General features: G+C 36.7%; 1 protein-coding gene and 2 long non-coding RNA genes across 4 annotated transcripts; 1 reads left to right on the top strand and 2 right to left on the bottom strand.

The window, feature by feature from the left end:
* Positions 1–4,173: 4,173 nt before the first annotated feature.
* On the bottom strand, positions 4,174–24,226 carry LOC139967579 (uncharacterized). 2 transcript variants are annotated; one of them, XR_011793047.1, is made up of 3 exons: positions 22,931–24,226; positions 10,762–12,023; positions 4,174–4,420 (listed from the first exon to the last, which is right to left on the bottom strand). It is a non-coding gene; the product is annotated as an uncharacterized lncRNA (long non-coding RNA). The 2 variants fall into 2 exon arrangements; XR_011793046.1 differs by lacking the exon at positions 4,174–4,420 and having other exon boundaries at positions 10,531–12,023.
* On the top strand, positions 4,879–9,353 carry LOC139967577 (uncharacterized). The gene is made up of 2 exons (XM_071971533.1): positions 4,879–7,777; positions 8,280–9,353. The coding sequence occupies exons 1-2, from the start codon at positions 7,772–7,774 to the stop codon at positions 9,222–9,224; spliced, it is 951 nt and encodes a 316-aa protein (XP_071827634.1). The 5' UTR covers positions 4,879–7,771; the 3' UTR covers positions 9,225–9,353.
* On the bottom strand, positions 13,370–16,974 carry LOC139967578 (uncharacterized). The gene is made up of 3 exons (XR_011793045.1): positions 16,195–16,974; positions 14,771–14,929; positions 13,370–14,303 (listed from the first exon to the last, which is right to left on the bottom strand). It is a non-coding gene; the product is annotated as an uncharacterized lncRNA (long non-coding RNA).
* Positions 24,227–25,368: the final 1,142 nt, after the last annotated feature.

Below are 25,368 nucleotides of genomic sequence, written 5' to 3'. Positions count from 1 at the left end.
TGTGCCATATTGGCTGGAGAACTTTGAGAACAAAGATTGTTAATAACTGAGCTGCTTTAATCTTCTGTACCTTTCATCACAAAAGTTTTTACCATTATTTCAAAAGTCACTTTTATCTTCTTTATCAGATCAAATATAATGGGAAGGGGTAGAAATCCTATCAGCATCTTCTTACAGTACCTTTCTTTGGTCTTTGTGGTTGTCTTCGTTGACGATCAATGATGGTAGAGAGGGGAGAAATGTTACTTCAGTCCAACCAACACCCTATCTATCACACTGATACCTCGTATGTCCTATTCTTAATGCCATGGAACAATGATATGATAAACCCATGGCAGGTGAGACGAAGACATACAAGCATCAGTATAGGGCATGGGTGACATCTTGAATGTTTCTCTAAGTGACCAGAAGAACATACAGTACGAACCGACAGGCTACGTTGTGGACAAACTCTTGAATGGTCCTAACTTCTCTGTCCAGATGACTACTATAACCCCAACATGCACCATGATCACAAAGGCATTGCCATGGTAATGAGTTGTCTGCATACTCAATGAAGTTTTGTGACCAGTCAGAGACACCAATCTAGGAAGCTTCTCCTCATAGAATGTCTGTGGAAATGCCTTGGTTTTTTTTTCTTTTACTCTGTGAAAAACAAGATTTGGAACATTTCTGCTAAGGAATCATATGCCCCCAAATGATCTTCAAGAAAGAAAGGAAGAAAGGAAAAGAACTTGAAAAGAAAAACCTTCCCAGCAGTTACTTGCCTATAAATACAGTACATATGCAGCAGAAGCGTAGTTTAGAAGCTACCCTATCTTTATTACTAGTTACAGGAAAATCATAAAACGATGGCTGCTTTTCTGCTGTACTGTAATAGCTAGCTGATTGCAACCACATTTTTCTCTTGTCCATAGCTGTGAGTTATTCCCAATAAAACAGCAGCAACTGATGCAACTTATAGCAGGATGCCACATGCAAAATATGAGAGCCAATAGTTTCCTATCTAGAGATAACCTGTTTACAAGATTTAAGTTTTGAAACCTGGTGATCTTAAATCAACTCTGACCTTCACCAAATTGTGTAGACACTTTACACTACATAAAGGCTATATACTACTATGCATATATGAGCTCCTCTGATGTTCAGGTTCTGGAGGTACACCGTACAGCATATTTGAGATTTTTACATTTTGCCCTCTCCTGACCCCAAATGACCTTTGACCTCCACCTAAAACAAAACAACATTGTTGGCCACAAGAGCAGCTCTTTAAGTAGCCTAGTGCAATAAAAGTGAGGGTGCAGAGCATTGGTTACATCGTTAGTATATCACTGGATCCTAGCCATGAATCAACTGTCTTTTGATGAAGGTAAATTTACAGACAGTCGGACAATTAATTTCTACTTTTAACAGAATAGTCCAGGTCAAAATTTCTTTGCTATGTTAAAGAGGAACATAACCCAAGCATTGTGGTGAAATTTGCATTCAATTTCTATGTACCATTTTTGAGATATTGACAGTTGAAGTTGCCACCTTTCGTACCAAAGTGAACTTGGAGCAAACAGGTGTGACGTCATTATTGCACACTGATAAATAATGTTTGTTTTCCTTAGAAATTTACGTCTTATTTTATACTCCACAATTGAATGCATCCATAATGTGAATGTACCATAGGTAATGGTATTTTATCAACTTCACATCCCCTTTAGAAGAAAAAACAAAACATTATCTGTCAGTGTGCAACTATCTCATCACACCTGTTTGCTTCAAGTTCACTTTTGGTAGAATATCAGATAACTGTCAATATCTCAAATACGCACATGGGAATTGAATGCAAATTTCACTAGAATGCTTAGATTATGTTCCTCTGTAACATATCAAAAAGAAATTTTTACCTGGACTATTCTTTTAGTCATAAATCTTTCCACATGCCAATAGATTGGACTTTGTTTAAAAAAATGGCAACTTTTAGTAACAATACTCAACACTAAAACCTTCCATTGATAGATGATATGACCATTAATATAATACAGGAAAACACAATTACATAGAGCAGTGTTTTTTACAAAGGAATCAGAGTAATTTATAGGAGATAAAATTCAAAGAATTCAGAACGGCTGCACAAAATGTGAACACTAAATTATCCCTTGTGTTAGTAAGATGCAGCTCTCACCTTGTATTGAAGAATTTTTTTTTTAACTGTAAATTTTTTGAATTAAACAACATCTTCTGACAATGAACATTTTGCAGATATTGATTTCAGCTTCTTATCTTTACTTTCCATTTTATTGTGAAATGTTTCTCACTAAACTTAAAAGAGGATAGCATTACAATTGCAGTAACAATTACAGCATAAATAGGTGTCATTGTTTTATTATTAGAAAAGTTGTTATATATAAATATATATTTATATATATATATTTCCCCCCTTCCATTTACTCACAAGACCCTTCAGCAACCGTTTAATATTTGGATTACACAATTATTAATGGAAATAGCCGGTTATATTTAGTGAAATTTGAGATATTCACTGACAGCCGAAATAACTCTTCCTTAATACATATCGTACTTGAAACACTTTGTGTAAGGATTTATCCACCCACCATATCTCTCCTACTACTTACATCTCAACTTTCTCTGAAAGTTTTCAAGTGTCTGTTGGCCGTTAAGAATAGATATTCAATGGGTGTAAAAGGTCTATTTATTGTTTCCTGGGGGTATCTTTCATTACCTACTACAACGTAAAAAAGGAAATTTCTTTTACTTCCCAATTGGAATGGAGTGTTAATAGTATTTCTTAGTTTAGTCAGATAGACCAATTTAACCCTCGTCTTTTTGTTGATGCTCAAACGTACTCAAATATAGGATAGGGTGGGAGGGTGGGGGAGGGTTTGAAGGGGGTTGGAATGGGACAGCAGGGCAACACAACATTTCTGTACAGAGCATCCAAAACGATTATGGACATACATATAAACATATAAATTCCAAGATGGCTATATTAAACCACTTTCTTTTTCTTTCACTCCTGTTTGAACCTGAGAATTTACATAATGTAAGACAAAATCAATGTGACAGAGATCATTGTGATAATTTTAAGTTCTCTACAAAGCTGTACAGTTTGTGAAATATTTTACTGGTAACTTGTGGAATTCAGTATCTTCTTTGCCTTTCTAAATTTTGATCACTAATAACTTAAAAGGAGACTTATCAACCAATGAATGTGATCAAATTGACAGTGGATGGATCTAGTCGTCATCAAGACGACTATCCAAAGTCCTTTCTGGCCTTGTTTCGAACTTATCGTGCCATTTTACCAACTTTAGGAACTCTTTTGGCATTAAAGCACCTCCTACACATGTATAAATCAATGATGATGTTTTGGGAAAATGAATCCTTTTTTGTGTCTGGTTGAACAATTTTTATGCCATTATGCCCACAACCATTTCATTTTGCTTTCTACAAATACCAAAAAAAAAACAATTATTACACAAGAGGTCACAATCCCTAACTTAGTTTCAGGCTACAAATGATGACCTAACCTTCTTTTTAACTATGTCAGAGATTGTGTTGATCCTGCTTGTTCCTGGTCTACACGGGGTTTAAGATTACCGTTGCTAAGGAGTTGGGTCTACAGTCTAACTGTTTCACTTTCAAACTGACACATATCCTGTTTCATGCTGATTAATTGTAGATAGGGGATTATCAATAGCTCCACCATCTTAATGTCACACCAGCTAACTGCAAACTAAAATAACACACAGTTTCTCTATAAATTCATATAACAGCACACACATGTGGAATTGATCAAGTTTTGAAAGTGAGCCCTCTATTATAGGTCTACTGCTTTGTTCTTGTAAAAGTCTGGGAGTTTCAAAATTGCATATATAATTTGACACATATAGCAATGAACGGCTTAACATGTCCCCCCACATGAACAGCCCAACATTTAAATGCATTCCTTCAAAGACTCTCAGATTCTCTTCCGTTGACCTAGTGTGAACCTTGACGTTTACTAATAAACAATACAGATATCATTGCACTCATTAGGGTGGATCACAATATCCTAATAATGATGTCATTTGGTGATGAGTACTCAATCATTTCCCACTGATACACATCATCATCATCATCACTGTTATCAGATACAGACTGTGAAGCAATGCGGAGACACACTTCTAACCTCTTTCAATTTTGTAAAGTCCTCAGTAGCTGACTGATTGTGGGCGAGGGCGGGTAAAATTACATCCAATGCCACCGTAGTAATGACTGCATCATTGGAATAGGGCTGACCTCAACTACTGACTGGATGGAGAACAAATGGCACAACTTGTTTGTTGGTACCTGCTTCTACACATTTAGTGAAGATAATTGTACGGCCCCCAGAGGATGCAGTATCATCAATTTTCAGTTTTCCAGTCTTCTGTAATTTAAGCAAAAATTTAATTAATTAATTAATAAAAAATTAATTTAAAAAATGTACAATACAAACCCTTGAGCCATCTTTAGAGACATTCATCATACAAGACTATTGTTGACAGGAGACAGAGTTTAATAACATGAGATTGCAGGATTTTTTATTTTTTTCCTACTTCAGGTGTTTGCCTTGTATTTGTTACAGCTTGTAAAGGAGGCACAAATCCAACCATTATTATTGGTCTATTTGATTGAGATAATTGCCATGAACAGTTCCCCCAAGACAACCAAGTACAATCTTATTCCATCAAATCTTATTCTATAAATTACACTTATTCCATTTGATTCCCTAAAATCTTATTATTCCATAAACCTTATTTTTTTTTTCTTAATACGCAAGGATGAAGGAAGACTTGAACAAGTCTAAATATGACATTATCCAGCCGCATGTGTGTGTAGTTTCTGTTTTTTTCCTTCTATCTATTATAATGCTGACTTTCTGAAATAGAGATGGGTTTTGCAAATGCTGAATCTAAACTTGTCAACCCCCTCCTTCAGCTTTAAGATAACTTAATGATGACACTGGTCTCAATGTCAACACTGTTGACATCCTACCTTAAAAGTATGAGGGAAAAAACAAAAACAAAGAGAAAGTAAAAGATTTCACATCCTGGTGGCATTTAGACATAACAGATTTACAAAAATGTAAGCATCTCGTCATCATTTTTAAACGTCTGAGGTATCTCCCAATCAGAACAAGATTTTAAGTTAGCTGTTTGTGGAGGAGTTGTTCTTTACACAAAGATCTCTGTCATATAGAAGCTAAATATGATATTTGGGTTTACAGTGTCCCCTGTTAATAGGCCACTTGATTAGTATAAATAGATGATGGGTTGGGTCAGATTAAGAATAGTTTATAATGTCAATTAAGTAATCGAACAATCGAAAACTGATTGGGAATTTTACAAACAATGGAAAAGAACAAAGGGATTTATGGTTAAGAACAGGATTGGCACCAGTGACCTCTGGGTTACTAGACCGACCAGTCTTTCCCAAGTCAGCGGCGACGTTCCATTGTTCATTTTACTTGTGTTACTTACAAAGAAAGGAGAAAAAAGCCGAAATTTATCTTGAAATCCCTTCCCTGCCACATTTTGACTTGTATAGAATGAAACTGGGTAGTGATCCCTGATTTAATACACTCTACTATTTAATTGCCAAATATAGTCAAGTTATAATTAACTGGGTTTTATGCCTCACTGGAAAATTGAGGGAAAATCTAAGTGAAAATGAAAGAATAAGGTAGCATGGGTGATGCACTTTCGAATCAGTGTCGTGAAAGAGCTGTGTATTTCCAGCCACTTTTTGCAGAATACTTAGTAATTTATGTTTCCGTGCTTGATGTATACTAAAATTGTCAAAGATCTTCCAATAGTAAGCTTGAAGTACACTGGCAACATGTACTTCTCCATATTCTCTCCATATTTTACTTTTTGAGCTTGCATAGGATAGGTTTGAAAACTTGACCTGGTATGTGAGGGTAAAATACACCCAAAGAATGTGTTGTAGTCACATCAAGATGCATCTAAAGTTTGAAGTAGAAAATTAGATGCAAATCTAGACAAAAACCAGTGTTAAGTAGTAGCTCATCAATTTGGATCTATGACATCACACCTGTTTGCTTCAAGTTCACTTTTGGTACTTAAAGACCAGGTGGGTGTTTAGGAATTGAATACAATTTTCAACAGAATACTTGTTACATGTTCATCTTCATCGGTCAGAAATACAATTTATCTCTGGACAACTGTACATGTATGTTTTCAAGCCAAAAGATGGTTCTCCACAGCTTGGCTACTACTGTGTAGGCGTATTTTGTTTAGATCTGGGAGTCACTGGGCGTAACTGGGAGGAACTGGGTGTAACTGAGAGGAACTGGGAGTAACTGGTAAAGATAACTAATATAAAGCTCACTGTACAGTACCTAGTGAGGTGAGAAATTACACTTACAAATTTGCTTACTAAAGTAATACTTGGTTGCAAAAGTATGAAGCGGATTTCAGTAAAACTGGTACCATGATCTTTTTTTATGATCAAGGCATAATCAAATACTCATTTCAATTCTCCAGCAAATTTGCACTGCATGGAGGAACGACTAAGTTACAATCTCAAAGTTGTACGTGTCACAGGCATTAAACTAAATACTACTACAAGCAAACAAGAAGCTAGGAGGAACTTCCGTTGTAAACATTTGAAACTGTTTTCTTGATGGCAAGGAAGTTGTTCCAGTTGACGTCACAAAGCTCACCACTGTTCTGTGGCTCTTTATCAGAACCATCTTAGAGCTACACCTAGTAATACAGCCAGTAACAAGGGTATATTAAATACTGCTTCAATGGCGTGCCTTTAGAATACGGGCATTGTCTCATCGTCCCATGAATACCTTCACCGATCTACGATAGATAGACAGGTGAAACAAAAGTTGCCAACACACACAACACACACAAAGGCAAAACAGTTTTACCTTGTTTAACAGATCTATAAAGATGAATTACTCCATTTTGATGATAGTCATAATTAGTCTTTCTCCTTTACCTGTTGTTATCTGGTAATCTCTTTGTACCATTTATGCTGTCACGCCTAACAATAAACAAAACAAATCGAGCGTATTGATAAATCAACTATGGAGCTCTGACACTTGTATTTTTATCACAAAAGGTGTTGGACTTCACTGGTTCCTTTCATAATCAAAGAACGCTTTTACCTCTAGGATAGAGTCTAAGTTTAAATTGAATTGGCAACTTACCAAGTTTTCAAATTAACCACGCCGACAGAAAAAGGTTAAATTTCTTTTCTTTTTCAAAGTTGCATACAATAGAGTGAGCTTTCTTTTCATAGGAACTTTTACGACAGTAATGAACTTGTCAGCTCGACTTTAGCAAAAATACAAAGAATCTTCTATCTTGCAGATAAATGCAATCCCTCCCCCGTCACTGACTCAGACAATGGGAGTGCATGGTATGGTGGAGACAGGTAGGCATGATGTACAGTATCAATGAAACTTTACTGTTCCCAGATGCATAAATTACTTTTCATACTCTAAGCGATTCACTTTGTACTGTGGATTGTAACAATTTGTATTAAATTTTATTAAAAGGTTATTCCATGCTAATATGCAGATAATGAGTTTCATTACACATAAGGTAGAAAATATCTTAAATATAGTTATGCTAAAGTAATGTGAAAAAAACCATTCGGTCAAATAACTTTGTTCAGTAGGCTGAATATTTCTTGCTCCAGTAGTTGCCTCAGTCCAAAATTACTTGACAACTGACATCAAAACTAAGCTACCTGTTACACCATGGAGGTGAGGGTAATACTTCCATGTCTTACACACCATCAACCTACATCAAACAAAGCTACCTGTTACACCATGGAGGTGAGGGTAATACTTCCATGTCTTATACACCATCAACCTACATCAAACAAAGCTACCTGTTACACCATGGAGGTGAGGGTAATACTTCCATGTCTTACACACCATCAACCTACATCAAACAAAGCTACCTGTTACACCATGGAGGTGAGGGTAATACTTCCATGTCTTATACACCATCAACCTACATCAAACAAAGCTACCTGTTACACCATGGAGGTGAGGGTAATACTTCCATGTCTTACACACCATCAACCTACATCAAACAAAGCTACCTGTTACACCATGGAGGTGAGGGTAATACTTCCATGTCTTATACACCATCAACCTACATCATAGAAAGCTACCTGTTACACCATGGAGGCCAGAGTAATACTTCTGTCTTATACACCATCAACCTACATCATACTAAGCTATCTGTTACACCATGGAGGCCAGAGTAATACTTCTGTCTTATATACTGGTCATCAACCTACATCATAGAAAGCTACCTGTTACACCATGGAGGTCGAGTAATACTTCTATATCTTATACATCATCAACCTACATCATACTAAGCTACCTGTTACACCATGGAGGTCAGGGTAGTATTTCCATGTCTTATACACCATCAACCTACATCATAGAAAGCTACCTGTTACACCATGGATATCAGAGTAATACTTCCATGTCTTATACACCATCAACCTACATCATAGAAAGCTACCTGTTACACCATGGAGGTCAGGGTAGTATTTCCATGTCTTATACACCATCAACCTACATCATAGAAAGCTACCTGTTACACCATGGATATCAGAGTAATACTTCCATGTCTTATACACCATCAACCTACATCATAGAAAGCTACCTGTTACACCATGGAGGTCGAGTAATACTTCTATATCTTATACATCATCAACCTACCATCATACTAAGCTACCTGTTACACCATGGAGGTCAGGGTAGTATTTCCATGTCTTATACACCATCAACCTACATCATAGAAAGCTACCTGTTACACCATGGATATCAGAGTAATACTTCCATGCCTTATACACCATCAACCTACATCATAGAAAGCTACCTGTTACACCATGGAGGTCAGGGTAGTATTTCCATGTCTTATACACCATCAACCTACATCATAGAAAGCTACCTGTTACACCATGGATATCAGAGTAATACTTCCATGTCTTATACACCATCAACCTACATCATAGAAAGCTACCTGTTACACCATGGAGGTCAGAGTAATACTTCTATGTCTTATACACCATCAACCTACATCATAGAAAGCTACCTGTTACACCATGGAGGTCAGAGTAATACTTCTGTCTTATACACTATCAACCTACATCATAGAAAGCTACCTGTTACACCATGGAGGTCAGAGTAATACTTCTATGTCTTATACACCATCAACCTACATCATAGAAAGCTACCTGTTACACCATGGAGGTCAGAGTAATACTTCTATGTCTTATACACCATCAACCTACATCATAGAAAGCTACCTGTTACACCATGGATATCAGAGTAATACTTCTACGTCTTTAATCAACCTACATCATACTACGCTACCTGTTACACCATGGAGTTAGGATAATACTTGTATTTTATTCATAATTTGAAAATGATCTTATGCATGATATAAGTTTAGACAATGACTTGGAACGACTGTATGTAAATCTTTAAATTGCATACATCTATGCATAATGTGCTAGATAAATGGGACTCAGGGAGAGTTCAAAAATCTAGTTGATAGTGAAGACAGGTAAGTAAAATACAGAATAAAGAAAAAGAAAGACACCCAGGACAGGCATACTCACCAATATCAACTACCATGTCAAAATGACACTACTGAAATCACGGCATACTTTTAAATCTAAAAATAGCACATGTCAGCGTTACCTCTAGCAGACTTTAGACAATTGTTCACCACTGCAGGCAGTATAATACACCGTATAAAAAACAAAGACTGCCCTGCCCGGAGGCGATCGATGCCTCAGAAGCCAGCAAACAGAAGCCCATTGAGAGAGAGAAGAAAGGTTCTAAAAACGAAGTCACGCAACCAGCTAACTGCAACTGGCATGTGAAAATCCAAGTTAAAACACGAATATATAATAAAAGCTACCAAAAGAACCCTTCATGAATTAAAGTACCATTCTGCCAAAGAAGAAAGTAATAAAAGATAAAAACCACAGATTGTTATACCCATACTTATACAACCAAACCAGAACAAAGCCATTATCTATTATTTCAGGGGTCATTAGACAAGTTCAATTGTATCTATTTTTAACAATAGTGGTACATATAATGCATTTGTTTTAGTAGCACCGATCAACCCCAAAAATGGTAAATGGAACCTTAAAACAGATGCTACCAAAGCAAAAAAAGAAATGAAAAATCTTCAGATTGTCTACCAACAATTGTGAGTGAATAAAAAGAAAAGAAAAGATAAATTATATAAAATCAGAAGGGCTGAATGGAATCGAATTGTTGAAAGCGGTATTACTCTTTAAAGTCATTGTTAGATGGAAAAGTTTTGCCTCGGTTTCAGAAGAATGAAGGGACATCTAGTAACAAAGAATTAATTATACGGTAACTTCAGGATGAAGAAAGAAAAAGGAAACAAAGGGTTGGGTGGGGGGGGGGGAGGTGTGATTAACTCTTTGATGTTTTTGTCATACAGCGAAAAACTGACAAAACGCAGCAGTTACACAATTAAGTCATCTACTGTAGTACTTTGTGAAGAAACCAAAAAACCTGTTGAATTTCCCTTGTTAGGTGCTCTGCTGCCATCAGATACTGTGTACAGCAGAAGAATATGGACAACTTTTAACAACCAACTCCCACGATATATATTCCCCATCGTTTATTATCCACAGGTGTGTAGTTCTTAGCAAGACCCATGCTACACTAATGCTACTTACCTCCACTGACCAACCCTGTCAATGTCAACATGATCCAGTCATCTTCATAAGATGAGTACATCAGCACCGCAGATCTTCACCCACAAAGGCCTGGATGACCTGTACAACACTTCCTTCCTATCACTCATTGTGGAACCGAACCTGATGGAAAACATTGACCAATTCTTTTATTTATATTTTGTTCTGGTTGGGTCAATGTCAATCACTTTATGATTCTATCTCCACAAGTTGATTTTTTCTTCTTTTGGATAGAGTGTATTAAACTGTCTTACAGAATATCACTCTGTGAAATGCTATATATATATATATACGTAACATTGAACCAACATGAAATGGTACTGTAATAATAAGATCTACAGGTAAGGGAATAAGTCAGGAGCTCAAAAACTGTGGCTTGTTCTTCTTGAAAGTACCAAGGAATGAAGTCTGAGGTCTCCTCTACCGATGGCCCTCGAGTACTGTAATGGTTTTGGCAATCGGTGAGTGTCGGCAACAGTTAAATGGGATACTTAGGTGGCAGATCGTTTACTAATGCTTGAATACCTTAAAAAATAACAAAAATTCCCACACCGTTAAGACTGAAGTTGACAAGCTCATCTTAAATAGCTTCTTCTTTTTCTCCACTCGAAATGGTGGATTGACTGTGACCTACTGTACCTGGAGTTAAGCTACAAACCTCCGATTCTTCCAGACAGCTGTTATCAGTACTGTGATTGGTCTGTGAGTTTGATGTGGTAGATGTCCTGCAAAGATTGACCTATTCTATTATCATATTCTTGTTGAATTTCTCCTTGGGAAAATGTGATACATTTTGAATTTTGACTTATTGCAGAAGTCAACGTACTAGAATTTATATGAACAAGCAACATTTTCCGTAGAATTGAAACTGCCATAATGACATCATTCATCTCTGCTGTTGCAAGATGCATTAAACAAAATACCAACAAATTTGAAAGATTCATATCTAAGACAACACTTAAGGATGCAGTTTTGTGGTTTTAAAGATGTAGAAAATGTCCAGCAACTTCAACGACCAGAATATCCCTTTAAAATTGGAAGCGCTGTTAAGTATCAAAGATACATCTTATACATACTGTACTATTTGATTAACATTTAAAATTTCTACATTACAATCAACAGAAAAACAGAAAGCTCACTTAACAAACAGAGAGGGCAAACTAACTTTGAGTGTCAGTCTTGTTTAACTGTATGAAAAATAGGAAATTCCCTTGAGTAAGATCCCCTTCCGAGAAAATCCAGACCTAAGAATGTAAAAAAAGAAGCAAATTATTCATCAGTTTTTATTAGTATAAGTCCTGATTTCATATGATCAGTCTTATTCCTGATATTTTTAAATCAACAACAAATAATTAGAAAACACAGCATATCAGAAAACAATTCCAGGGAATAGATACTTTCAGCCTTAATCTCCCCTGTTTTCACCTTATTTTTTATCTACTCTTCCATTTTCTCTTTATTTTTTATAACTGCTAACCACTTGAGACACATTTTTTTTCTTTTTTTTCCTAGTCTATATAATGCCCAAAAGAATCAAAGAATAGAAAGGTTCCTGCTCATTTGAATTTCTAAACTTCTTTACCGTGAAAAATCACCAGTCTCTACCTTCTACCCTTTTGTGTTTTTCGTTCACTACTTTTAGATACGATCTGAATGAATTACGAAAGCAGCTGGTGCTATATTTGGAATGCGATCAAACTGACGTGTTCTCCGTAACGACACTGGCTGCGACAAAAATAAACCTCGAGTCTGACGTCAGAGCCAAATATGCATTTCAATCTTGTCAGCTGACATAAAATATGAGCAGGAAGTTAATTTTGGATTTTGATAGTACAGCACGGAAACAGTGTCCGAGATCGTGCTTGTGTATATGGGTGATTCCATTTATTTGGGTACCAACCTGTGACATTGGTACCAAAATTTCAAAAAGGTTAAATCTCTTTAAATATGGTCTTTAAAGTTGGTCAAATATGACTTTCTTAAGAAAAAAAAAAAACTTTCCACAAACAGCCTCATTTCTTAAAATGGGACCATTTTTCATCACCACATGTCTGACACATGTTCCCCGTGTAAATGGGGACATGAATTGATTACCACTCTGCCATAACAAAACAAATCATTCGAATAGAGTAATTTTTTTTCCTTTTGTACTTGGCTTTTGACCACTTTTATCACATAACATCAAATGTTTCTGGTTGATTTGAACTAAATCCATACTAACAACATCTACATTTTAGCAATTTGAGCAGGAAATCGCCATATTCTGGTCTTTGTGGCCATCTTTTTCTATATTTAAACCCTTTGGGCTGTAACCCAAATAAAATGCATTTGAAATTGTTGCATAGTTGCATAGAAACTTCCTTGGAAACATTCATCTAATTAGTATTGTAATATAGGGAATATGGGTACAAATAACCAAACCTGACAATGATGTTCCCCGTGTAAAAGGGACATGAACATTTTGGTGTCCCCTTTACACGGGGGAACACAAAACAGGTTTATGTATCATATCTGGTAACTATGTCGTTGATATTCACAAACAAAGTAAGTTGTACCATGTTCATGACAAATAAACACATAACAGCAATGGTAAATGTTCAGCTAATGTTTTATTTTACCCAGGCATGAATATCTGTTCCCTGTGTGTAAATGGGACATGGAAATTTTGGTGTCCCCTTCACACGGGGAAAATGTTACAAGTCAATGTGTTTTATATGATACTGCTTATTTTCTTAACAATATAAACCTTTGTTACACAGCTTGCATGCCTGTCAAATGCACATAACAGCACTAATAAATGTTCAGCTAATGTTGTCATTTGAATATTTTGAATATATGTTCCCCGTGTAAAAGGGACATGAAATTTTTTGTGTCCCATTTACACGGGGAACATGTTACAAGTCAATGTGTTTTATATGATACTGCTTATGTTCTTAACAATATAAACCTTTGTTACAACACTTGCATGCCTGCCAAACACACATAACAGCACTAATCAATGTTCAGCTAATAATGTTCAGCTAATATTGTAATTTGAATATTTTGAAATAATGTTCAGCTATTTTGAATATTTTGAAATAAAAATGTTCAGTTTATGTTGTAATTTGAATATTTTGAATATAAAAGGGACATGGAAATTTGTAATGAATTAATGTCCCTTAATTAATGTTGAACTAAAGAATGCAAAAACTTTTGCCATCCAGAACTACTAATTGCCTCTTCAAACAAACTTTTCTAATATCAAGTTACTTGCAAACTCAAATCATAAATTAGCATAGATTCTATTATAAACAAATGTTGCCATGAATAGAACGGCGAGCTATCTGAATGTCATCAGGAGCAAAAACATATTGATTCATGGAACGATGGTTTTGGAGTTCCGGAGGCTTGACTACACAGATGACGTCGTTCCTTGGATGGGTGAATGGCTGCTCCTTTTCTGGAAAGACGTGGCAACAGCCGGTGTCACTGTCAAACAGTCGCATGAACTTTAGCACAACGTTGTCTTCAAGTTTCTCCAACACCTACAAAAAATGCAAAAAATTATTATCATAGATTATAAAATAAATTGTCATGTTCTCTCAAGTCAGCAATTTCTCCAGCACCTGTATGATAGAGGATGGTTGATGGAGTTCAAGGTTATCACCACAAGAAAGGCTGGAAATCAAAAGCTCATTCCTGAAAATTTCAAAATAATTTACTACTGCTAAAGAGTTATTGGCTCCTTGCTAGAAATTGCTTTTCTCCTCGCTAGAATTTCTGGGATTTTCCCAGCTCCGGCAGCAAGGACACAAAACAATATGTGATGTACCAAAGAAATCAATAAATTTAGGAACATTGAGGTGACAAATGAATAGTTCTCATAAGTGCTTGATAGAGATGTGTATGTGTGTATTATTTGAAGATTAATGAGTTTGTTTGGCTTGCAGGCTGCAGGTTAGGCACCCCTGGCTTGTATCTGTTAGCCCATCAAATGTATTTAAAAACTCACCATCAGGCAAGATAGTCACATCACCGCCGGACTGGGTAGACAAGTCAACACTGGGCTGGTTAGACAGGTTACCGTCAGGCTGGATAGTCACATCACCTTTGTCGCCACCAGGTTGGGCTGAAACAGCAGCATCATGATGAGAAGAGACCTTGACATCAGCTGTAGAGGAAAAAGAACCAACCGATCAACATTACAAATTACAAAACTACTGTAACAGCATGATCAAAGCTACAGCAATCTCTATGATATGTACTATATTAACTGCAAGAGAAATAAACTGTTTTAATTTGGTTTTATCCTGTCTATATTTTCTAAAATATATAGTCCTTCTGTTGGAAAAAAAATAACAGGCCCGTATAGCCAGACCATGTATCCTGAGAGGGCAAAATAATTTTTAAAAGAAAAATATTTTCAGAAGGACAAAATAAACATTTGGTTATGTTTTTATCGCCTTCCAAAAAATATTTATAGGTCTAGGGGAAAAAAACATTTCTAGGAGGGGTTCCCCCTGCCAAGGGGTTAAGAAAAGAGATCATACACCTAGCCACTGGTCCACAGGATTTTTCATGGAAACGGGGGATATTTGGTGAAAGCCAGCCTGGGGTACATTTAACTTTGTTTGTTTTCTTCTTCAATAAAAAGGTTTATTAAATCTTAACATATTTTTGCACATTCTAAAATTCCTAAACCTGAAAGAACACTTTAATAAGAGACGATCCCTGCCCTCCACCCAAGTGAAAAAAGTAGCGCCCTGATGTACCGTCAATTTCTGTGCTGACGGGCACTGTTAAATCGTTCACAGGCACGAATAACACCTGTGCGCCCACTCATCTTGACCCTTGGGGATCCCCTCCCCTGCATGTTACCAAAGCAATAAGTGTATTGATTTACAGCTAGAGCACTGGCACATTAATTTCCTAGACATACTTTTAACCAGCAAATGTCTTGAAAAATGTTCAGCCACAGGGTAAATACCATTAGCCTACTCCCACATGTGAAATATTGCCCCAAGCCTAGGCCTAGCCTACGCCCCTAACTGTACAGATTGAACGTCGATAGGCATCTACACACATCAATTTTAATAATTTAGGCCTAAGCATAACCTAGGGCTAGTCTCAAAGTCGTATCAGATTATAACGTAAGACTATAAGAAAAGGCCTATTAAATAACAATGTACGTATGAACTAGTATTGCCCTAGCCTAACAGCAACGCTGTAGGTACGCGCTTACGAGCCTAGCGTTAAGCTGTCACAACGTAATTCGGGGACGGTAAAATTTTGACGTCCCTCATTTTGCACATGACACAAACTGAGCTAGAATGCGAGTTACGGTGAACACACAATCGTTTCACCAAATTGTAATAACATTATATTTCACAAGAAACAATTAGTTAGAAAGAGCGAAAAAAATCACGTAAAACTTACCAAAATTAACACCTGATTATACTGCACGACGTAAAAATCGTAACTTCGTAAATGCGGGGACATAAAAGTTCCAATTGATAATAATATTCACTGTCGAAGATTGTGATGCTAACATTTGTTTATCTTGTGAGAACAGAGACTCCGCTGTTGTTTCCACTTTATGATTTAGTCATATACAGTTTATTTAAACAAATCATCGACACTAGAAAAGCAACGACGTAAATATTTCGCGGGACATGATTTTTTTAATCAGATCATGAAATGTCCGATGCTTTGAAAAGTTGCTTTGTAAATAATAGGCAATTGCTATAGGTTTTTGCTTTCGGGGAATCTTATCACCAGCCTAACACTTTTGCAAAAGTGGAAGCTTACAAATTGTATTATAGTACAGTGCAAGGGCTGGTTTCATACGTAAATAGTGGGGACATGAAAATTTACGATGTGATGTGTATTTTGTATCCTCGGTTTGGGCGTGAATTAACTCAATTGAAGAATGACGACATATAATACTTGAAGACCATTCATTGTTGTTATAATATAAAATACAGATGGTTTCATTCAAGTTATATATACAAAATTATTAACACAAACTTAATACTAATGTCAATGTCACAGAAATACCTGAAAAATAGGAGGGACATGAATTATATTATATTATTTTTTTCCAACTTCTGTTTTTTTTTCAAAACTTGAAATGGTGTTAACAGATAGAGCAATATGTTGTACAAATTAATACATAGAAAAGATTTTCATCAGCGGTATAAATTCTTGTGTAGCTAGGTAAATAAAATGACATTAAAGCCATAGGCTGTTGGTACCCACATAAATGGAATGACCCATATGCCTCCTCCGTACAGGCAGCGAGTAGTTAATTGCGGAGAGGGCTGTGTGTCTTCCGTGAAATAGCTGGTTATATCTGTGAGGTTCTAGGTACGTGTCAACACTGAGCTATGATGGGCCCTACGGAGGGATGCTGTTTGTGCGAAAAAGGACTGTACAGAGAGCCGACCGTACAAACTGCGAGTCTAATTATAGCTACAGAGTGATGTCACGATTCGGGAAAACGCTCTTGCTGGCTGACACAGATGGATATTTTTTGTGTTTTGGTGTGAATTAGTGAGATGTGCTGCAAGATGTAGTGTTGTTTCTCAGCATTCTAGGTATGCGGTGCGGAAGTTCTGGAATAATCATGAGGACTGTGATCTCTGTTTCACGTGTCAAAAATACTCGGGGAACGTGTGCAGTTTCTACCACAACTGGTTCCAAATGCTATGACCGACACAGTTTTTTGAGAACGGTGAAAAAAGAGGACATGATTCCAGAGATACTTGAATATTGATTTAAAGATTATCAAGTTTAATTCTTCAAAGAAAATGAATATAATAGAAGGGTAAAAGTTACGGTCATGTACCCTTCAAAAGAAAAGATTGTTTATACCACTGAAAAAGACGACAGATTTGGCTATAAGCAATTGAAAAGAAAGACACTGACGAGTTGAAGTTTCAGTTGAAATAATAATGTTGGATGGAAAACAAATTTTGAGAAATGCTGTGTTTGTTTTTTTTGACAAAGAAAATTGACAAATTCCTTGGTTTCTCTGGTTAGGTTTTTATATAAATACTGTATATCCATAGGTATGGTTTAATTTTCATAAACAAACTTTCAGTACATTGCGAGACTATAGAGTTATTTTGATGCACAAACCTATACTAATATATTATGCTAGCATTCCCCCCTCCCCCCCACCAAAAAAGATTTAGAAACAAAAATTAACTTTTCTACACTTATGAACATTGATGCTACAAAACTTGCCTCCATTAAAACATACATCTATGGTATCTACATATGCCTACACAAATTAGCAACATTTTACTAGTACTTAGTAGTTGCTTCTGAGTCAAAGTACTGTACACTTACAGCAGGCCTCCCGATATATGTATAGATGTGGTAATATTTAGTATTGTGGAAGTGTCCTTTTTTTGTGTGTAAAAGTAAAGACATTCACATATATGACCAGCTGTCAACAAAGAGACTGTATGCCAGGCTGTGAACCACTCTGTTTGACCGACAGCATTTTGTAAAATTGCTCTGTTTGACCGACAGCATTTTGTAAACTGCTAACTACACATACATCTAAAACTACTATACTGCAGCTGAGTCAATCCAGACCAAATTGACATTTTGGTAATTATCATATCAACCTCTCTGAGATTTTGACTAAAATCTGACATGAAGGGTTGACTGATGTCCCACATGAAGAAAATGGACTATGCAGGGGGGGGGAGGTTTGGGGGAGAAATAATTGAGTACTGTTTGGTACTAAATATTACAACCAGACCTACAGTAGCAACCAAAACCAATTTAATCTATTAAGCAGTTTAGTTTTTCCCTTCAAGTTGCCAGACATTTCTTTCAGAGAAGATGAGTTTTTATGTTTTGATAGCGAGATGTCACTTATCACCATGTTTTGAGCAGTGTGAAGTAAATATGCAGTTCTGATCAATGCTTCGGTGAGGGTGGGCAGTGGTGGCATGGGGAGGGGAGGGGAGGGAGGGGGATTTAAGTAGCAAAAAAAAAAGACAGGGGGGCACTGTCTTGGATGTGTTTTGAATTACAAAGATAAGTCTAAGCTGAAACTTTCAAGACCGGACACAGACAGCACTAGAGATCTTTGCGAAGAACACTTTCCTCACACAGCTAGGACAAATCTTGCTCCGTTTGGGAGATTTTTCTACTGTACATAGTTTCAAATTTGTGTCCGGCAGCTTTTATTTTGATGATCTGTGATGTCATAACGCCACTAAGCTCTGAAACCTTTACTTTCTCTTCGTTTTCCTTCCTTATATTTTCAGGGCAGAACGTTAAAAGTGGAACCACTGCCATCATTAGTAGTTCACGTTAAAGAGGTTCAATATTTTAGATTCAGCATTTGCAAGATCCATGTCCATTATAACAAAATGATCATGTGTGGGGGAAAAACCAGATTTTTTTGCATTCTTCTCCACCTTAGATAACAACCTAGCAAAGCCTGGCAATTGGCTATTTATATCCTTAAGAATAGGAAACGAAAACATTTGTTTTCCTTTCCTGTCAACTGACTCTTTTTTTTTTGTTTCCTTTCCTCTCTTTCCCCGTTTGTTTTAATTGATTTTTGTCTGTCATTATTTTTACTGTCAACAAATCTTCACAACACTTCCTACAGGATGTTGGTACATGCCAGCTAATTTTCAAGTTTTGCTTATTGCAATAAACCATTAATCTTGAAGTACTACAGTATATGCATTCTCATTAGCTTCAAGTACAGTACTGTGCAGTACTGTAGTACTGTATGAATTGACAATGTGACGTTGTTGACAGGAATCAGCAGGCGGCGAGAGCGTCCCACAGATCTTTATACACAGTTAACATACAGGATGTTCCGTACATCATTTGTAAGCAAATATACACTCAATCAACCATCACAGCTGAATATGTGGAGTTGAATATGTTGTTTCTGGGGCTGATCAATATTAAAATCACATAGCAATGTGCAGTAGGGCACGTCATTACCTTGCATAGTAGCCAAGTGATAGTTAAGAAACATATGAAAGTTTCCCCGTTTACTCTTTAATGTGCTGCATGTTTAATTCCGCCATTAAAAAAATGTTATGGCATCAAATATTGGGAATTGAAGCAAATGTATTATTATGACTACTCCGAGAACAAAAAATATTTGATTTGGTGGCCAAAATTATACAGGAGGTTGAAGGTTTAAAGTTGATATCTAAATATGATTAAACTTGGCTGGTAGTTTTGGCAAGATGACCTTGGAAGTCATGGAAGCTCTGCCATTTTGTACAAGGTTCTGGATGAATTATTAAAATTTGTAAAACCATTCAATCGCCATGAACAGAACTTTAGTATGGCATCATCAATTTTTATAAATCTTGCTGGATCATTGTAGATATGAAGATGAATATATAACTGAATATAGTTATAGAAAGTTACTTAGCACTCAAGTTCACATATTTTTTTAAATATTAATTTGCTCAGTAATATTCTTACTTAGAGTAACATCTGGTTTGCTATTTAGAATGTTAATATCCTGACCCAGAATGACCCAGAATGACCCAGAGGTCATTGGTTTGAGTCCCATTCTTGTCATTTGTTTCTTTGCTCTTTCCGAGAAACTTCTAGGTAAAAAATCCAAGGTATCCGGGCGAATTTCGAAAGAAAATTTTTCCCAATACGAAAAACATGTGTAGACACTTTGGGTGGTAGAATGAGAAGGAAGATCACTGACCGGGTATGACCGGTCACTGAGGGTGCAGTGTTAAAAGATTACCAGGGCATACTAGACACGGGTAGAATGCGGTGCTAAGGTTGTGGGGAGACAGGTAGGCGGGGAACAAAGTAAATTCTAAATTCCCAGTCAGATTTTCGTTGTTCAGTTTTAATTATTTATATGTAATGATAATGAAACCAATGCCATTGTTAGGTCATGTAAAAAGCTTCAATGTCCTAGTTTTTGCATAGTTCACAAAACCCCATCTCTATTACGGAAAATATACATTGTAATAAAAATACATCAATGAAAAAGAAAAAGCACATATGGCTCAATGATGTCATATATTTAAACTTGATCAAGTCTTCAGCCTTGTTTGTTAAGGACTCTTAGATCTGGGATACAGATTTCTCCCAAACTGGAATAAGATTTCTCCTAGCTGTTTTAATAAGGGGTTAATCAACGGTCTAGCGTGCGTTACTCACAGGATTAATGCACGATTGGGGGATAATGCAAGCGATGCACGAGGGCGGAGCCCAAGTTCATCCAGCGATAGCATTAACACCCGGAGTGCATTAATCATGTGAGTAACGCACGCTAGACCGTTGATTAACCCCGTTCATTCATACACTACCATTTGTGTGGGGGAAAAATCATAAAACAAAACATTTTTGGTTACATATAACCAAAGATTTATTAAAGTGATGCCCCATAATTTTACCGTGCGTTACTCACAGGATTAACCACGGTCAGCTGACCTGAATGGACCAATAGGATTTAGGAATCTTTACTAAGTATGAATGAACTGACATTCATGACCACTGTTATCTCTAGCACATCCACATACAAAAATATTCTCCAAACCGCTGCGGAGTACAATACAGGGTCTGTATTTTAATAGCACTTCAACATTTTCAGCCAACTCACGTTCACATGGGGTACTGAAAATGTTTTGGACTTCCAGGAACATGCTTTGTATTACCATGGCAACATTGTCCAAATGATAATTTTAGGCTATTGTCAAAAGGCCTATTCCAGAATTATGCTAATATTTGTGTATTGTTAGCTTTACACTATTCACATGGTTCCCGATACACATAATAACCAAATGTTTGTATTTGGTTGTTACAGCAAGCCTTAGAGATATCAAACAACAAAAGTTTACACACAGGGATTTCTTTTACTAACTGTGTGTACACAATTTTTATGGGCCAATGATCTCAAAACACAGAAACTGACAGTTACTGTGGCAATGAATTCAATATCAGTTAGAGACCAAGGTTCAAGACTAAAATAAAGTGTGGTATATACTCTATAACAAAGTACAAAGAGCAAAAGGCTACTGACTACTGTAAATATTGCAGATAGTAACAACCAATACAAAGGCTCATTCCAGGCAGAGTAGGTGTAGTTAAGGTAGAACATGTGTTGCAGTATATATGCCATCTGGGGTACTGTGCACTCCCACATGTACCAAAGACCTGTATAATTTACTGTAATGAATGACCCAAAAAAAACTGAATGACTTCCTCTATTACAACGTTGTATTGGAAGTTAACAGAGGTTATTTTGAAGGCAAACGTTTTTAGAACTTTGTGTGAATACAATTTTGCTTTAAATGCTCCCTTGTTAAAGTGGTGTGGGGTAGTGGGAGAAAGTGGTGGAGTACATATTGTATCGACAGACAATGTTTAGGAGTACAGTGTGTAACATTAAACCAGAAAGCCAATGGTATAAATAGAGATTCCTTGTTGATACAAAGCTCAAAGGACTGTGCATAAACATTTTTGACCAGTTGTAATTTTGATCAACTGTAAGTTGACAGCAAGGTCACACTACTTTGAGAAAATTATAAACTTTACTTCAAACCTACATGCCAGGTTAATGTAACCAAGTTATAGTTATGATATATGTTTCTAGGGAAACAAAAAAACAAAAACAAAAAATTTAGGGGGGGGGGGGGTGGGGAGGGGAAAGCAAACAGCTGAGAGGCATACATTTTGAAAGTGAAAAAGTTCACCTGTATAAAGTGCACATCCCAGTAAAATTTGGGGGCTAGCGATGAGTCCTAACCTCACCCCCCCCCTCCCTTCCCATAGTATACATGTACAGTATGTCAATGATTTACCATACAGAGGAAGTTGCCTTTTATAATGCAAATTTAAACATTACCCTAGATACCAAGAAGTACTTCAGCAGCACCGAGACGATACTTTATGTACACATCACCAATGTCAATCAAAGCTAATGCACACAGATGCAAACAAATTTATAGAAGATATATGCGTGCCTCGGCACGTACTGCATAGTACGCAACAGATACAGTAGGCAGGCATGCCTGACAACCGGTTAACACCTAACAGCTAATACAACAGTGCTACAGCATACTACAGGTATATTGTTGGTAACTTAGAACAAACAGTCAATACAGCCACTATTAATATAGACATATCAAATTCAAACAGTGCTCACCCAATGTTTGCTAAACTGTCTGTTTCTAAGGAAAACCCGGCATCTGGATGGATTACTGTCGGAAGTACTATCTTACATGACGTCACATCCTGTTCGCCTGTCAAACGAAAGGTAAAGGTTAATAGTACCCTGTTCACTGTTCAGGGTTTCTGAAAACCAGTTCCATGAAAGGCACACCTTCCGATTTGGTCCTCAACATCCGTTTTATGCTAGTAATTGCAAAAATTCCCGCAAAGAAACAATGAAAGTTTAATATGTTAACAAATATGTTACTGTATATTGCGGTATATGTGTGGGTACAGTTGCTATCATTGTGTACAGCAGTGCTTATGTACAGCATTACGATCTTCTGTAGTGTAGTACCTACTACAGTACAGTATACTGTATATATACTGAATGGTACTGCACTGTTGGCTGACATTCTGAAGTACAGGAGTATCTGCCTCGAGTAGCAGTAACTGTAAAACTACTGCAAAACATAGTACACTGTAACAAAGCCGTACGATAATGCCTGAGCCAACCGGGAACCGTTTCTAACAATAAGATCTACACTGTGATCAATATACCCACCTATATAACCTCCTCCTTAAGTGAAATATTAATATGTTAATAAAATATTCTAATCTTTGACTCCTCAATTAATGACCACCTCCTCTGGTACCACATCTTTTAGTCTAAATTTAAAATTAATTCCTCCTTTCATGAGCTTGACATCACTAGCTTGGGAGAAGGCCTCTGCTCTGGCAAGGGAGGAAGACGGGTGTCCCCAAGTTTAGGAACCTCGATGGTTAGAATGCTTCCTAGTTAAACCCGTCCACGGGGGAAAGGACAGTGACCTATAGGGCACATGGTAAGGTGGAATATTCCAGGGAGGGTGGTGTCAGGTCTGAGGCAGCCCCTCCCTATCAAGGAGCTGCACTCATATCCCGAAACATCTGTTGCCTTACATGCTATTACACCATTTTGTCTTGGCTGTGCATGCCTACTGTATACAGTATATACTGTGCATTATGCCAATGTTGATCTCTATGAGTATTGAAGCAGTTTGACATCAGAATCCAGAGACTTCTGTTTGTAACTCTTCACGAGCAGCCTCATTCGGTGGGGCTATCATTACAAGTTACTAGTTAGGTACAGTAGACAGGGAAACTAAATGATTTGAATGGTTAGATGGAACTTAAGACAACTGGAGTTGAGTAAATATTGGAGATCCAACACTGCATCCAGCGTTACATGTTCGTTTCTTTGGTTGTCACATACAGAATAAACTCTCTCATAGCCCTGAATTCTGCTCTCTCTATGTCCCCTAGTCCCACCCCCCCCCCCCCTCTAGTAATTCCTACTGTAATCTCATCCATGTCCCAGCCACAATACCATCATTCCAGTCATCATAATACAATGTTGCTCTAGATATCAATTAATACAAACTACAATGACTGTTTTTTTCCCACGAGACTTCCTTAAAAAAACAAGTAGGAAAAGACAGTTTGTGGCTTCAATGTTGAACTCATTAAGTGTGAACTTCCTTTAATTTTTCCTGTTAATTTTTTATCATCATCTCTGATAATTTTTGTAATAATAACACAAGAAGAAACTTTATATCAAGGAAATATCAAACAAACTTCCTGAGTGCTAAAGATTTACTTGAAGTCTGTGGGCGTGTTTATGTTTACTTTTTGCTCTAATGAGCATAATGGCCGGGAATCCCCCACCCAGAGTACAATTAGAAGGGGAATACCCGATGTGTGTCTCACACTCTCTGATATATAAAGATGACTGTACTTCCCTAACTGCACTGTAAGATGACGACAAACAACTGATTTGATAGAGGAGTGGAATTGTCAACATAAGTACAGTAATAGTGATATTTTCAAAATAATATCTTCTGTGAGAAATTGTGTGGGAAGATACATATTTGTCTGTTTATTTTAGACCTTAAGATGACAAACTAAAAGGTCACACGTGATATGGGGGAATTTACAATGTTATTTACATTCCATTACAATCTTTTGGATATGGTACTTTTTGGTTAAACAGTACACAATACATACATCTTGTATTAACAAACCTTTAGATTCACTATAAAGTATTATTAAACTTGAGTAGAATTAGCATTCTCAGTATACAACCATCAGCAGTTATCTAAATCTTTGCGCCTTCTAGTTTAAAAGCCCTTCGTTTATTGTTGTCAGGTTGTAATTTTGGGAAACTCTATTCCTGCCATGTAACATTTACCTGTAGTACTTATCATTTACACATAAATTTGATTATATACCTATCAAACTATGTACAAGATTATGTGGTGACAATGATTTGGTTTGCTCAGGACTAATAAGAGAGTAATTACTATATAGTTTAAGGTAACACAGAAAATGATGTGTCCAAGGAATTGATTCTAATTTTCTTATGGATTCCTTCAACCTTTGAAGTGTAAGCCT

The sequence above is a fragment of the Apostichopus japonicus genome, chromosome 5, assembly GCF_037975245.1.
Source record: "Apostichopus japonicus isolate 1M-3 chromosome 5, ASM3797524v1, whole genome shotgun sequence".
NCBI lineage: Eukaryota > Metazoa > Echinodermata > Holothuroidea > Aspidochirotida > Stichopodidae > Apostichopus > Apostichopus japonicus.
The sequence above is the reverse complement of the archived record's forward strand: the minus strand, read 5'-3'. Positions and strand labels throughout refer to the sequence as shown.